Source organism: Bufo bufo, chromosome 6 (assembly GCF_905171765.1).
Source record: "Bufo bufo chromosome 6, aBufBuf1.1, whole genome shotgun sequence".
NCBI lineage: Eukaryota > Metazoa > Chordata > Amphibia > Anura > Bufonidae > Bufo > Bufo bufo.
Genome location: NC_053394.1, coordinates 167,103,326 through 167,119,713, shown reverse-complemented (window position 1 = coordinate 167,119,713; position 16,388 = coordinate 167,103,326). Strand labels below are relative to the sequence as shown.

General features: G+C 42.6%; 2 protein-coding genes across 2 annotated transcripts in view; both read right to left on the bottom strand.

The window, feature by feature from the left end:
• LOC121004097 (gastrula zinc finger protein XlCGF26.1-like) overlaps positions 1–16,388 on the bottom strand; it is a 705,032-nt gene that overhangs the window by 408,454 nt on the left and 280,190 nt on the right. The gene's annotated exons all lie outside the window — the stretch shown is intronic.
• LOC121004099 (oocyte zinc finger protein XlCOF7.1-like) lies at positions 5,395–15,586 on the bottom strand. Its single transcript, XM_040436198.1, has 3 exons — positions 15,328–15,586; positions 8,455–8,524; positions 5,395–8,287 (listed from the first exon to the last, which is right to left on the bottom strand). Exons 2-3 carry the CDS (start codon positions 8,486–8,488, stop codon positions 6,048–6,050), a joined length of 2,274 nt encoding a protein of 757 aa, XP_040292132.1. The 5' UTR covers positions 8,489–8,524; positions 15,328–15,586; the 3' UTR covers positions 5,395–6,047.

Sequence of the window (16,388 nt, the reverse complement as noted above, 5' to 3'; positions counted from 1 at the left end):
TAACAATAAAAATATGGATGATGCAATCTAAAAAGATACAGCACTCTGCAAATTTAAATTGGTGACGTATCAAACCACGTGGGATGCCACGTGAGATGCCATCGAAAACGTGACCTACATTCGAAAGTTTCGACTGAATGCAACACGCCAATCGAACGCGAACCTACACCAGACTACCGGTGTTTGCATGGCAAAGGACATCTACGTTGACTCGGCGTGCGGTCTTTTCAACCGAACAGCCACCGGGAGATGGTGAAGATACGGTAAAGAGACTGCTCTCTCCTTTTTTCACATCTTTACATGTCTGCCTGCTATACTATATTCTTCTACTGATATGGCAATCACATCAAAGCAATAAGTGGTTATATATTTCACCAATATAGGTGGTTATACACGTCATCACCGAGAACAAGATCCAGAGGACTTTAACATTTTTATTAAAAAATTTTATTCTATGTGGTATTCTCATCAATCAATTATCTGATCAGCCACTCGATTTATTGTTCGACTGTTTATTGATCATCTCTACCTAATCGATTATTTGATTATTAGATTTTTTTGCTCGATTATGAAGTGACATGTTTTAATGATATTCGATTTTAATATTACATTTTATTGTGTTTAATAAAATTCACACTTTGATGCAGCCCTCTATGTTCTTAGTGCCCGTTTTACATATATACTATCCGTTCATTAGTAATAGTCCATAAAGGAAAATACCAGCAATTATTATTGGCGGTAGAAAAAAAAAAATTACCAGCTTGGCCGGTGAAATACTGGCTGGGTGGCAACCCTACCAGTCCTCAATGAGGCCGAGTGGCAGAAGAGTGTCAGCTGTAATATACCAGCACCGATGTCAGCCTTTTAACCCCTTCCATGCAGCAGTCCATAGAGACCCCTCCCTCTGCATCAGGCCGCTGTGCTGCTGTGGCCCCGATGGCTGAAGAGTTAACAGAAGGAGCTCCCTCCCCAATCAGGCCGATGCGCTGTTGTGGCAGTGTCCCAATGGTTACTATGGCAACCGGGCGCCTTCGCAGGCATCCCAGCTTGCCATGGTATATCTGTTTCTACCAATTTGACCCGCCGCCGCCGTCCCCACCGCTGATCATCTGGGACACGGGACCCGCCGCTGAACGGCCATCAGGTATCGGCGACATTTGCACAAGTACAAGTACTCATGCAAATGTCCGATATCGGTCCCAATACCGGTATCAGTATCGGGACATCCCTAATGTTAACTCTTGCTGTGTTACAGGAAAAAAATAAATCAAAATGGAAAATGTTCCAAAATATTGAAATTTTATCTCCATTTTCCTTTAATTGTCGTGGAACACAAAGGGTTAACAAAGTTTGTAAAATCAGTTTTGAATAACTTGAGGGTGTAATTTCTAAAATGGGGTCATTTATGGGTGGTTTATATACTACGTAAGCCCTATATACTATGTAAGCCCAACAAACACACTTCATAACTGAGCTGGTCCTTACAAAAGTGGGTTTTGGAAATTTTCTTAAAAATTTTAAGAATTACTTCTAAAATTCTAAGCCTTCTAATGTCCTAAATTTTTTTTAATGACATTTACAAAATTATACCAACAAAAAATAGAAATATGGGGAATGTAAAGTAATAACTATTTTGTGAGTTATCCTTATCTGCCTTAAAAGCAGAGAAATTCTAATTTAGAAAATAGCAAATTTTTACAAATTTTCTGTAAAGTTAGGATTCTTTTTTTTTTTAAATAAAGGTGATTTATATTGACTCAAATTTACCACTATCATGAAATACAATGTGTCACAAGAAAACAATCTCAGAATGGCTTGCATAAGTAAAAGTGTTCCAAAGGTATTAAGAGACATTCAGATTTCCAAAATTTGGCCTCATGTTACTCTTAGTAAATCTGCCTCTGCATCTCCTAAGAGGTTTTTAAGTAGATCACTGAAGTGGAAACAGACTAGACAAGTAACCTTGCTGTCGACTACCTGGAAAATTGAGGGAGAGTTGATGCACTTCAAAAGACAGTGTGCACTTCAAAAGAAGTTGGTACAGCAGTGGGAGAGGAACCACTGTGTGAATCAACAGATATGACTTCGGACTACTCCTAAGGCCTAGTTCACACAGTCAGTGTTTGATCAGTGATTTTCATCAGTGATTGTGATCTAAAATCAAGTGCGGGTCTAAACACAGAACAGGAACAAATCTTTCCATTATACCTGTGTGGGATTGACTTTTGGTTTTGGCTCACAATCACTGATGGAAATCATTGATCAAACACTGTTGGAACTTGGCCTAAGTATGTTATCCTGGAAGTGCCCCTGATTTTTACCCTTTAACCCCTGTACAGTGATGTGGACATCGCTGCAGGAGAATCACCAGACCGCTACCTACAGAATAGTCTCTGTCTGACTGGCAGCTGACCCACAGGGGACAGAGACACCAGTGTAGAAAGACTCAGGGTAGGCAGAGTGCATGCAATACGGTAAACAGTCCGAGAACAGGGCAGGCAGTGGAGTATTAGAATCCAGTAAACAGGCAGAGGTATCACAGGCAGGCAACAAGATATAGCACATCTTAGCAAGAATCTTGTTGCTCAGGCATATTCCCACAGGGGAAGATGTACCTCAGGGGTGCCAGCCATTGACTGAAGAACATTTGGGTGAGAAGACGTGAGCACATGCCCTAAGGGTAAAGGAGGAGAGACCTTGCTGGCAAGCAGTCGAGTCTGAAAAAGACGTGAGGACATGCATTCATTGTAAGCCGTCTGGCACCAGGAGAGGTATAGAGTGGGCTCAGCATGCATGTTGGTATCTGCATCCATGGCCATTACGGCACAAAAAATGGTAAAAGGCAGAGTGGACCCAGCATGCATGTGTAACCTGCATTCCCTGAATTTTATGGTGGCCATTTTGGCACATAACAGTAAGTATTTAGTGTTAGGTTCCAGTCTTATAGAGATCGCCTTGACGTTTGGCAGACGGGCCCAAATAATTTTGTACAAAATGTATTTGCCAAGAATCTCAAATTTACAAAATAAGTGTAGCATTAGCACCAGAATATTTTCGATAATTATGGCATTATTGTATGTTATTTGTATTTGCAGAGTGCTGTTGCATTATGTTTTTTCCCTCTGGTTTAGGTTTTCACTAAGTATCGTGCTTTGGAAGCATAGATTCTAGTTTTATAGGCTGGTAATATTCAAATACTGGCCTCCATGTGTCAAAGAAGAGTTGTGTTCCTGCTTCTTTTTGTAGTGGGGCATGGATTCAATCCTGCTTTAGTAATTATGTCAGCCATTCTTCTGATCCTGCACGTTTGACTTCTTTTTCCGTCTAAAATAACGGATCTCAGACGGAAATGGCTCAGATGCCAAATGTGCATAACTGATGCACCGGACCTGTTTTTTCCTTTATTTTTCTGATGGATCAGAAAAACAGAAAAATAACGGTGATGTGAACTCTCCCTAATATGGTTTTTAGCATTGATTCAGAAATGCAGGAAAATAGTCTTTTCTATAAAGGAGGGATCCTTTCACTATCCGTGGGAGCTTAACACCTTCAAGACCAAGCTAGTTTTTACCTTCAGGACCAGGCCATTTTTAGCAAATCTGACCAGTGTCACTTTATGTGGTAATAACTTTAAAACGCTTTTACTTATCCAGGCCATTCTGAGATTTTTTTCTCGTCACATATTGTACTTCATGACAGTGGTAAAATTTAGTCAAAAATTTTCATTTTTATTTATAAAAAAAAATACCAAATTTACCAAAAATTTTGGAAAATTTCCAAATTAGAATTTTTCTACTTTTATAATACATAGTAATACCTCCAAAAATAGTTATTACTTTACATTCCCCATATGTCTACTTCATGTTTGGATCATTTTGTGAATGTCATTTTATTTTTTGGGGACGTTAGAAGGCTTAGAAGTTTAGAAGCAAATCTTTAAATTTTTCTGAAAATTTCCAAAACTCACCCAAAAATGACCCCATTTTAGAAACTACACCCCTCAAGGTATTCAAAACTGATTTTACAAACTTTGTTAACCCTTTAGGTGTTCCACAAGAATTAAAGGAAAATGGAGATCAAATTTCAGAATTTCACTTTGTCAGATTTTCCATTTTAATCCATTTTTTCCAGTAACAAAGCAAGGGTAAACAGCCAAACAAAACTCAATATTTATTACTCTGATTCTGTAGATTACAGAAACATCCCATTTGGGATTGTAAACTGCTGTACGGCCACACGGCAGGGCGCAGAAGTAAAGGAATGCCATATGGTTTTTGGAGGGCCATGTCACATTTGAAGATCCCTAGAGTAGAAACTCCAAAAAATGACCCCATTTTGGAAACTACGGGATAACGTGCCAGTTTTGTTGGTACTATTTTAGGGTACATATGATTCTTGGTTGCTCTATATTACACTTTTTGTGAGGCAAGGTAACAATTTTTTTTTTGTTATTTACAATGTTCATCTGACAGGTTAGATCATGAGCTATTTTTATAGAGCAGGTTGTTACGGATGCGACAATACCAAATATGACTACTTGTTTTGGTTGTTTGTTTCAGTTTTACATAATAAAGCCATATTTTTTTGGCGACTGTCTTATGTAGGGTCTCATTTTTTGCGGGATGAAATGACGGTTTTATTGGTACAATTTTAGAGTGTGTATGACTTTTTGATTGCTTGGTATTACACTTTTTGTGATGTAAGGTGACAAAAAAAAATTGCTTTTTTGACAGTTTTTATTTTTATGGTGTTCACCTGAGGGGTTAGGTCATGTGATATTGTTATACAGCAGGCGATTACGGACGCAACGATACCTAATATGTATACTTTTTTAAAATTTATTAAAGTTTTACACAATAACAGCATTTTTTAAACAAAACAAAAAATCATGTTTTAGTGTCTCCATATTGAGAGCCATATTTTTTTTTATTTTTTGGGCGATTGTCTTAGCTAGGGTCTAATTTTTTGCGGGATGAGATGATGGTTTGATTGGTATGATTTTGGCGTGCGTATGACTTTTTGATCGCTTGGTATTTATGTAAAGGTGACAAGAAATGGCTTTTTTACACGGTTTTTATCATGCATGCTGCAGCATTTTCTCCGTCCAAAAAAATGTAAGAGTGACTGAACTGATGCATCCTCAACGGAATGCTCTCCATTCAGAATGCATTAGGATAAAACTGATCAGTTTTTTTCCGGTATTGAGCCCCTGTGACGGAACTCAATACCGGAAAACAAAAACGCTAGTGTGAAAGTACTCTTAGAAAGCACAACTTGTTCCACAAAATACAAGCCCTCATACGTCTATGTTAATTGAAAAATTAAAAAAAGTTATGACTGCGGGAAGGCAGGGAGTGAAAGACAGAAAATCGCTCTGTCAGGAAGGGATTAAACATTATAGAATTTAATGGAGGAAATGCTGTAAATTTCAAAGTCCAATCAGCATTTGCAAATCTGCTGCATGTAGATGGGGACTGGAAAATCCCAGTACTGTACTTTGATGTGTAGAATGGAGTACTTTTCCAGAAGCAACTCTGAATACAAAGACTTGTGTTGTAACATGTAGAATTCACTTACTGCATGGTAATGAATTAAATCCGCTGTGAAACTCAGCATTATTTTCGCAACGAATAGGGTATGCTGCAGCTTTGAAGTCCACGGCATATGTTTCAATGCTGTGACTGAATGGAATTTGTTAAGACCCAATTTGCTAATATTGTATTTATTTTGGAATTTCAGTGCAGATTCCACAGCTTTAATTCCAAAATGTGTGATCTCACCCCAACAATGTTATGAGTGTTTAGTGGAAAACCCCTTAACTTACCCTACCTGGTGATATAACAAACTGAATAGCTGTAGACATATTAGGTCAATTGAAAATTTATAAAACAAATGACAAAACAGATGAATGTATTTTATACATATAGTTCGCTGTAAACAGTCATATGAAAAGATCCAGCAGCTTCATTCCTCAGTGTCTCTGAGTTTGTTGCTTGGGACAGGTCATCACACCATTCTTACATTCTAATGGAAGGAATATTTTTGTATTATCTGTGGATCATCATGTGCTCAAAAAGAGCAATATTCTCTCCAAATTGTTCCCCACACACGGAACATGACCATGCCTCTTCTCCAGAGCAGCTAACCTGACAGCTACCAAGCAGAGTCTCGTGATCAAGGGACTCTCCAACTTTTGGACAAGACCTCTTTATATGAACCTGTTTATGTTTGGCAAGGTTGGAGTTTAAACCAAAAGATTTACCACATGTTATTTCCCCACAGTGAAATCTCTGATGCGAGACCAGAGTCAACTTGTTCTCAAACTGTTTCCCACACTCTTGACATTTGAAGGGGTTCTGTCCTGTGTGAGCTGATTGGTGAACTAGGAGATCCTTGTATTGCTTGAAACTTTGGTTGCACTCTGAACATGAGTAGGTGTTATCTGCTTTGTGAAACCTTTCGTGTCTAACAAATTGTGCCTTTTGTGAAAAGGATTTTCCACATTCAGGGCAAGAAAATGGCTTTTCTGCTGTATGGTTGGTTTGGTGTCTGATAAGCTGGGTGTAGTGCACAAAAAGCTCTCCACATTGGGAACAAGAGTATGGTTTCTCTCCTGTGTGGACGCGCTGATGTTTTATGAGGTTTGAGCTTGTATTAAAATACTTTCCACACTGAGGACAGTGGAATGGCTTCTCACCAGTGTGGATTCTTTGGTGAATTGTAAGAGTAGTTTTCCTATTAAAACTTTTTCCACATTCTGAACACATATATGGTTTCTCCCCTGTATGGCTCATGAGGTGGATAGCGAGGTGAACATATTGGTTGAAGCATTTGCCACATTCGGAACATTTAAAAGGCTTCTCGCCTGTGTGAGTCCTTTCATGTATAAGAAGCTGAGACTGGTAAGAAAAGCACTTGCCACAATGAGAACATACATGGGTCTTCTTCCCCCTGTGGAGTATGAGATGTTCTTCAAAGTCTGACTTACTAGTAAAACATGCCTCACACTCAAGGCACTTAAATGTGAAGTCTGTAGGTTGAGCAGTTTGATAGTATGTTGAAACAGAACAATTACCATTTTGACTGTATTCCAACTTATTTTTTTGTAAGCCAATGCCTCTATTCACATGCTGGATGACAACATTCACTGGTATTTGTTCTTGGGCTGTATAAATGTCTGTGCAATCTGCTTCACTGCATGAATCCGTTTGCTCATTGTCCAAACTGGAAGAGGTTTTCGGTGTATGATTTTTAGGTGTAGGCATTTCCATGTTTTTGAGAGGTCCATCAACATGGGAGACTGGTTCTTCCTTAATATGAGTAGATGGATAGTGTTGTGTATGATCTGAGGGGGTACACATATCAGAGTGTTTGAGGTTTATGTCACATGGAACTGGTTCCTCTTTAATTTGAGTAGACAGATAATGTAGTGTATGATCTGTCGCAGTATAAATGATAGGGTCACTGAGGTTTTCTTGAGAACATAAGTCTGGATTGTCTTTAATCTTAGCAGATGTATGGTGTGTATGATTTATAGGTGTATACAGGACAAGGTCTCCAAAGTTTTCTCCATCCTGTGAGACCTCTTCCTCCTTAATATGAGGAGTCTGGTACTGCAATTTATAATGTGTAGGAGTATGTGTATTTGACACTGGAAAATGTACCTCTTCATGACACTGTGGTTCCTCCTTGATATGAGTGGTTGAACTTTGTTGTGTATAATTTGTGTGTGCATAGTTGTTTAGGTTTGTAAGATTTCCACAATCAGATGTTACCAGTTCCTCCTTTACATGAGTGAGTGGATACTGTTGAATATGATCTGTGAGACTATTATTATCAGGACTTGCCATGTATTCACCATCACAGGAGTCTGGTTCCTCTTTAATAGTAGATAGACACTGCTGTGTATGACATGAGCGCATGTATACGTTGGGGTCTGTGCTGTTTTCTTGAGCACCTGAGACTGGTTCCTCTTTTATACGAGTAGACATGCAATGTGTATAGACTTTTGGGGTAGAACCGACTTGCTCTGTTAGTTCATCATAAAAGGCTGGTTCTTCCTTTATACAAGTTGATGAATACTGTTGTATACCATCTGTGGGTGTATACTTATGCGAGTAAATTAGATTTTCATCTTCATAGGAGAATGGTTCTTCCTTAATATGAGTTGATGCATATTGTTGTGTATGAACAAAAATGTCAGCATCACCAAGATGACTTCTACACGATACAGGCTCCTCTTTAATATAAGTGACTTGATATTCAATGACAGACTCTTTAAATCCACCTGTTGGGGGAGGGAACAAAAAGGTGAGGTGACATTAAGGCAATATTCTATCTAACCAAGTTTATGCAAAGTGTCTACATATGACATTCACAGATATTAGGAAATTAAAATGTGTAAAGGTGCAGATGTGGGATGTATGTATGGTAAAGGATAGTAGAATATCTTACATAGAGATTTCAGGGGCTGGTGATTCTCCATCATGACGTTCTCTTTATGTGGTTTTCAATACAGTCACTCCTGTGTAAAGAAAGATGACTAATAAGATCCTGACACACACAATGATACAGGCAGCATGCAGACTCAAGTCCCCATAGCTCTGTGTGCTTTTATTGTGTATAAAAACCGATTTGATACATATGCAAATCAACCTGAGATGAGTCAGAGCTTGAAAATATGACTCTTCTCTGGTCACACAAGTAAGATATGACTCTTTTATGTTAATTTGCATATGTATCAAATCGTTTTTTGTTTTTTTTACACAATAAAAGCACACAGAGCTATGGGGACTGGGTATTGCGGATGTGCTAGTGGCCATCTAGCAACTCATGTCCTCCGCTCTATACCCAAAATCCCAGTGACAGGTTCCCTTTAAGCTAACCGCAAATTAGCTGTGCATAATATGTGATCGATACCTTTTGTCTAAAATAGAAATATGGTAATAACTGTCACTGCCAGCTAGAAGGTATAAAAAAAAGTATGTATTTTGTCTACTTCCAGACATCACTTTGATGACATCGTCATCTGTGCTGTCTCTTTGCTAGCTAGCAAATAAACAAGTGTCACTGCTTCAAAATGCAGATGACTCCGATCCAGACTTGGTAAAAGAAAAACTTCCCTAACAACTTGTTCCTTCGAGCCGGAATCCAACTTCCTTTTTTCTTCATCCAGGGAAAACTGTGCACAGGGAAGTCTCTGACTTCTAGAGTCAAAAGTCCTCCAGCTGAATTGCCATTAAACAGAGGCCGGTCCATCTGGACTGAGGCGAGTTGATGGATTCGTAGATATATAGTCATTGGAAAATCGGATACCTTTCATCTGAATTGAGGTAAGAGATAAGGATTATTGGATAAATTGTGTAAGACTATTGAATATTGTATACAGAGTCAGGGACTGTAGGAATTGCAGTCCATAGTCTATGTGAGAAGATTACAGGAATATATAACTAAGATAGTACTGGTTGATAAAGACATCTATAGGTTGATATTTGGTTGTCATTGTGGTCTTGTCTTTTTGTGTATGTCTTTCCTTCTTTTTAATGTTGCAAAAGTAGGAGTTAAGACAGTATCTTACAAATCCAGTCCTGGTCATCCCAGGTGAAGGACACAACTGTTTGAGGACTGTGTTTTGGTAAGCATTTCTGGGCATCCAGGTTGCAGCGAGCATTAAAGTGCCAGGAGAGTAATGTTTTATCAAGCGGCCTTGATTCAGTCCAAAAACAAGGTGCAGCGAGCATGGTTACTCACGAACTGACCTCAGTTCATCCCACCTGGCCACAAAATATCTGTTCTTTGCAAGCATATGAGGACCTCTGAATTACTTTCTTCACTGTGTGAATGTATGAGGGTTACATATATAAAATCCTAAGTGTATAAGAGATCCCAGTAGGTCTGGTTTTCACGTGGACAGAAGAGAAAGTCTGTGAGGCAAAACAAAAGTGGAACACACAAACAGGCAAATGTCCCCATGAACTACACCCTCCCTGGTGTCTGTGAACCTCATCTCAAGTAAATTGATATCCACTGTGCTGAAGGCTTTGTCTCAGTCTTGTCTCATAACATTGTTTCCTGTATGTTTAATGCTTAAAGTTGTTTGGAATATCCGAAAAGGATACCCCCTCCTTCTAGAATAAGAGTAATTTGAGTATGGGGAATCCTGCAGGTAAATTGTCTGGATGTGAATGTATATGTTGTTGCCAACAGAAAGAACTTGAATGCCAATTAAATGGAGATGCTAAATATATGTATCAATTAGGACCTGACAAAAATACAATATTTAAAAAAAATGGTGTAAGGTTTTGCCTCCCTTGTTTCCCCCTTCCACACAGGGGTTTTGCCTCCTTTAGTGCCCCCTCCACAAGGTGGTTTTGCCTCCTTTAGTGCCCCCTCCACAAGGTGGTTTTGCCTCCTTTAGTGCCCCCTCCACAAGGTGGTTTTGCCTCCTTTAGTGCCCCCTCCACAAGGTGGTTTTGCCTCCTTTAGTGCCCCCTCCACAAGGTGGTTTTGCCTCCTTTAGTGCCCCCTCCACAAGGTGGTTTTGCCTCCTTTAGTGCCCCCTCCACAAGGTGGTTTTGCCTCCTTTAGTGCCCCCTCCACAAGGTGGTTTTGCCTCCTTTAGTGCCCCCTCCACAAGGTGGTTTTGCCTCCTTTAGTGCCCCCTCCACAAGGTGGTTTTGCCTCCTTTAGTGCCCCCTCCACAAGGTGGTTTTGCCTCCTTTAGTGCCCCCTCCACAAGGTGGTTTTGCCTCCTTTAGTGCCCCCTCCACAAGGTGGTTTTGCCTCCTTTAGTGCCCCCTCCACAAGGTGGTTTTGCCTCCTTTAGTGCCCCCTCCACACAGTGGTTTTGCCTCCTCTGTGCCCCCTCCACACAGTGGTTTTCCTTCCCCTGTGCCCTTCCACACGGTGCTTTTGCCTCCTTAATGCCCCCTCCACATGGTGTTTTGCATCCTTTGTGCCCCCTCCACACGGTGGTTTTGCATCCTTAGTGATCCCCATGTGGTCGTGCCCCCTTCACCTGGTGGTTATGCCTCCTTAGTGCCCCCTCCACACGGTGGTTTTCCCTACTTTGTGCACCTTCTGCACTGTAGTTTTGCCTCCTTAGTTAGGTTGTTTCAATACCAAAATTTTGATTCGGTTTCGATACCATAAAAAAGTATTGCGATACTCGATACCATTTCAAAAAAATAAAAAAAAAATGCAAAAAAAAATTCTGCGTGCAAGGTGACAAAAAATAAATTAAAAAAAAGACGAATCGCGCAGTTTTTATTTTATTTTACGCCGTTCACCGCATAGGAGATATTTTTTAACATTTTAATAGTTTGGACTTTCGGACATGGCAATATATTTTATGTTTATTTATTTTATATGTAAAATTAGGAAAGGGGGTGATTTATACTTAATATTTTGGTGTGTTCTTTATTTTTTTTTTACAGTTTATTTAATAACTATTTCCCCCTGGGATCTTTTAATCCCTTGTCTAGTCATCCTAATAGAGCTCTATCAGGGTGAATAGGAGCTCACACTCACCATGGCAGCCAGGGCTTCAGTAGCGTCTTGGCTGCCATGGTAACCGATCGGAGCCCCAGGATTACACTGCTGGGACTCCGATCAGAAGCTGCTACTGCCACCAATGAGGAGGAGGTGAGGGGACTCTGTGGCACTGCCACCAATGATTTTAATACTGGGGGGGGGGGGGGGGGTCGCACAGTGCCACCAATGATTTTAATACTGGGGAGGGGCAGGGCGGACTGCGCCACCAATGATAACTAACGTTTAATATACAACTACAGCCGGCGGCAGAAACACATTGCTGGCACCCTGCCTCTGACAGGGCGCTGCATTCCGCGGCAGTTAACCCCTCAGGTGCGGCAATGTGTTTCTGCCGCCGGCTGTAGTTGTATATTAAACATTAGTCATCATTGGTGGCAGCAGCAGCACAGGGGGGAGGGAGTGACAGCTTCCTTCTTTCCTGTGCTGCCGAGAGCAGCGCGATCCATATTCTCTGATACTGGGCTATGCAGTAGCACAGTCTTGTATCGATAAAAGACAAATCCTGGTATCGTATCGATACCGGGCTAAAAGTATTGAGTGGGTATCGAAAGTTCAATACCCGAAACAACCCTACTCCTTAGTGAACCCTACACTGTAGTTTTGCCTCCGGAGTTCCCCCCACATGGTGGTTTTGCCTGCGGAGTGCCCAACACAGGCTAGTTTTGCTTTCTTAGTGTCCCGACACAGCACTTTTGCCTCCTTAGTGCCCTCACATACGGAAGTGCCCCCCACACTGTGGTCTTGCCTGCGGAGTGCACCCCCCACCCCCACTATGGTTTTTTCCTGTGGAATTCCCCCCACACTGTAGTTTTGCCTGCTGAGTGCACGTTAGTCAATAAGAATGTCCACTTATTGCCATCTACAAGGGTGATGGGCATCATGGTGCCTAGGGGCACTAAGGGACATTTAGTGCCCCCCCCCCCTCATAGCAGGATGTCCACTAAGTGTCCCCCACACAGTGATGCCCCCTTAAGTGCCCCACACAGATTGATGTGATGTCTCTTAAGTGTGCTCACACATTAGTTATGCTAATCACAGATGTGCCCCTTTAGTGCACTCTCACAGAAGGTGTGCCCCTTTAGTGCACTCTCACAGAAGGTGTGCCCCTTTAGTGCACTCTCACAGAAGGTGTGCCCCTTTAGTGCACTCTCACAGAAGGTGTGCCCCTTTAGTGCACTCTCACAGAAGGTGTGCCCCTTTAGTGCACTCTCACAGAAGGTGTGCCCCTTTAGTGCACTCTCACAGAAGGTGTGCCCCTTTAGTGCACTCTCACAGAAGGTGTGCCCCTTTAGTGCACTCTCACAGAAGGTGTGCCCCTTTAGTGCACTCTCACAGAAGGTGTGCCCCTTTAGTGCACTCTCACAGAAGGTGTGCCCCTTTAGTGCACTCTCACAGAAGGTGTGCCCCTTTAGTGCACTCTCACAGAAGGTGTGCCCCTTTAGTGCACTCTCACAGAAGGTGTGCCCCTTTAGTGCACTCTCACAGAAGGTGTGCCCCTTTAGTGCACTCTCACAGAAGGTGTGCCCCTTTAGTGCACTCTCACAGAAGGTGTGCCCCTTTAGTGCACTCTCACAGAAGGTGTGCCCCTTTAGTGCACTCTCACAGAAGGTGTGCCCCTTTAGTGCACTCTCACAGAAGGTGTGCCCCTTTAGTGCACTCTCACAGAAGGTGTGCCCCTTTAGTGCACTCTCACAGAAGGTGTGCCCCTTTAGTGCACTCTCACAGAAGGTGTGCCCCTTTAGTGCACTCTCACAGAAGGTGTGCCCCTTTAGTGCACTCTCACAGAAGGTGTGCCCCTTTAGTGCACTCTCACAGAAGGTGTGCCCCTTTAGTGCACTCTCACAGAAGGTGTGCCCCTTTAGTGCACTCTCACAGAAGGTGTGCCCCTTTAGTGCACTCACAGAAGGTGTGCCCCTTTAGTGCACTCTCACAGAAGGTGTGCCCCTTTAGTGCACTCTCACAGAAGGTATGTCCCATTAATGCCCCCTCACAGTAGATATATACCCTCCTCCAGTCCTCCCTCTATATGCATTATACACCCTCATCCACTCCTCCCTCTATATACATTATATACCCTCCTCCCTCTATATACATTATATACCCTCCTCCACTCCTCCCTCTATATACATTATATACCCTCCTCCACACCTCCCTCTATATACATTATATACCCTCCTCCACACCTCCCTCTATATACATTATATACCCTCCTCCACACCTCCCTCTATATACATTATATACCCTCCTCCACTCCTCCCTCTATATACATTATACACCCTCCTCCAGTCCTCCCTCTATATACATTATACACCCTCCTCCAGTCCTCCCTCTATATACATTATACACCCTCCTCCAGTCCTCCCTCTATATACATTATACACCCTCCTCCAGTCCTCCCTCTATATACATTATACACCCTCCTCCAGTCCTCCCTCTATATACATTATACACCCTCCTCCAGTCCTCCCTCTATATACATTATACACCCTCCTCCAGTCCTCCCTCTATATACATTATACACCCTCCTCCAGTCCTCCCTCTATATACATTATACACCCTCCTCCAGTCCTCCCTCTATATACATTATACACCCTCCTCCAGTCCTCCCTCTATATACATTATATACCCTCCTTCCTCTATATACATTATATACCCTCCTCCACTCCTCCCTCTATATACATTATATACCCTCCTCCAGTCCTCCCTCTATATACATTATATACCCTCCTCCACTCCTCCCTCTCTATACATTATATACCCTCCTCCCTCTATATACATTATATACCCTCCTCCACTCCTCCCTCTATATACATTATATACCCTCCTCCAGTCCTCCCTCTATATACATTATACACCCTCCTCCAGTCCTCCCTCTATATACATTATACACCCTCCTCCAGTCCTCCCTCTATATACATTATACACCCTCCTCAGTCCTCCCTCTATATACATTATACACCCTCCTCCAGTCCTCCCTCTATATACATTATATACCCTCCTCCAGTCCTCCCTCTATATACATTATACACCCTCCTCCAGTCCTCCCTCTATATACATTATACACCCTCCTCCAGTCCTCCCTCTATATACATTATACACCCTCCTCCAGTCCTCCCTCTATATACATTATATACCCTCCTCCAGTCCTCCCTCTATATACATTATATACCCTCCTCCACTCCTCCCTCTATATACATTATATACCCTCCTCCAGTCCTCCCTCTATATACATTATATACCCTCCTCCACTCCTCCCTCTCTATACATTATATACCCTCCTCCCTCTATATACATTATATACCCTCCTCCACTCCTCCCTCTATATACATTATATACCCTCCCCACTCCTCCCTCTATAAACACTAATTATAAAACTGGTGTAGGATCTTCTCAGGTATCAGTGAGTAAGGGGGAGCATCTGTGACAGTCTACTTCCGCTTAGTCCTCTTTGCACATGAAGAAAGCTGGTGTCACATCCTTCTTAAAGAGAAATAGTTAATATGAATACCTGGCATAGAGCTAAAGGAAAAAGTCCTTTGTTGACATAACAGACCTGGTCCAACAAGTTCAACATCTGAAGGCCCTTCCTGAAACCTATGGGGAAGGGGGGAATTTATCGAAACCGGTGTAAAGGAAAACTGGTTTAGTTGCCCCTAGCAACCCTCAGATTCCACCTTTCCTTTTGACAGGAGGGCAGCAGTTAGTAAGTAATGGTCACACATGTATATGTTGGAAATGAAGGCTACCTCTAAAGGCCTGCCATATGGCTCTCACCTCCAGAACCGAATCACCTCAGCCTCCAGCTCCGCTGCTCTGCATAGTGGTCAACAGGACATTTCTGGATCCTGCGTTCGGAGGAATACAAATGTCCTCGTTTCTGGCCCCAAAAAAGCCCTTTCAGCGCAATGTGTTTATACCGGAGAGCTCGGAGTAGCCCGGATACGGACTCTACAGTGCGAGAGGTGTCTTCATACCCATGAACGTAGACAGAGCACTCTAGCCGTCACATAGAGATTAGTGAGACGGTAAAGCCTAGAATGTATTGGCTTCTTTGAGGGCATGATGTCATGAGATCACGTGACTCCTTTTGCCCCCACCCCTTACAGACTGTGCAAGATGCAGGACAAGAGCTGTAAAGAGAAGCAGAGCAGCCTGCTGTGTCCAGAGCAGGCTCCATTGCTGTGGTCAGTGATCTCTGGTGAGGGGTCTGCTGGGGGCTGTATTTATATGTAGATTGTAGGGGAGTATATAAGAGTTCTGAGAGCTGCTGTAAGCTCTTATAAAGTCACCTACAGTTACACTGCTCACCATACATCCCCTTACAGGGTATATTTAACTCATTAGTGCCCCCTCCACACTGAGGTTTTGCCTCCTCTGTGCCCCCTCCACACAAAGGTTTTGCTACCTTTAGTGCCCCCTCAGCACAGTCGTTTTGCTTCCTTGGTGACACCCATATGGTAGTGCCCCCTCCACATGGTGGTTATGCCTCCTTAGTGCCCCTTCCACACTGTGGTTTTGCCTTCTTAGTGACCCCCATATGGTAGTGCCCCCTCCACACGGTGGTTTTGCCTCCTCTGTGCCCCCTCCACACGGTGGTTTTGCCTCCTCTGTGCCCCCTCCACACGGTGGTTTTGCCTCCTCTGTGCCCCCTCCACACGGTGGTTTTGCCTCCTCTAGTGCCCCCTCCACACAGTGGTTTTGCCTCCTCTAGTGCCCCCTCCACATGGTGGTTTTGCCTCCTCTAGTGCCCCCTCCACATGGTGGTTTTGCGTCCTCTAGTGCCCCCTCCACACCGTGGTTTTGCCTCCTCTAGTGCCCCCTCCACATGGTGGTTT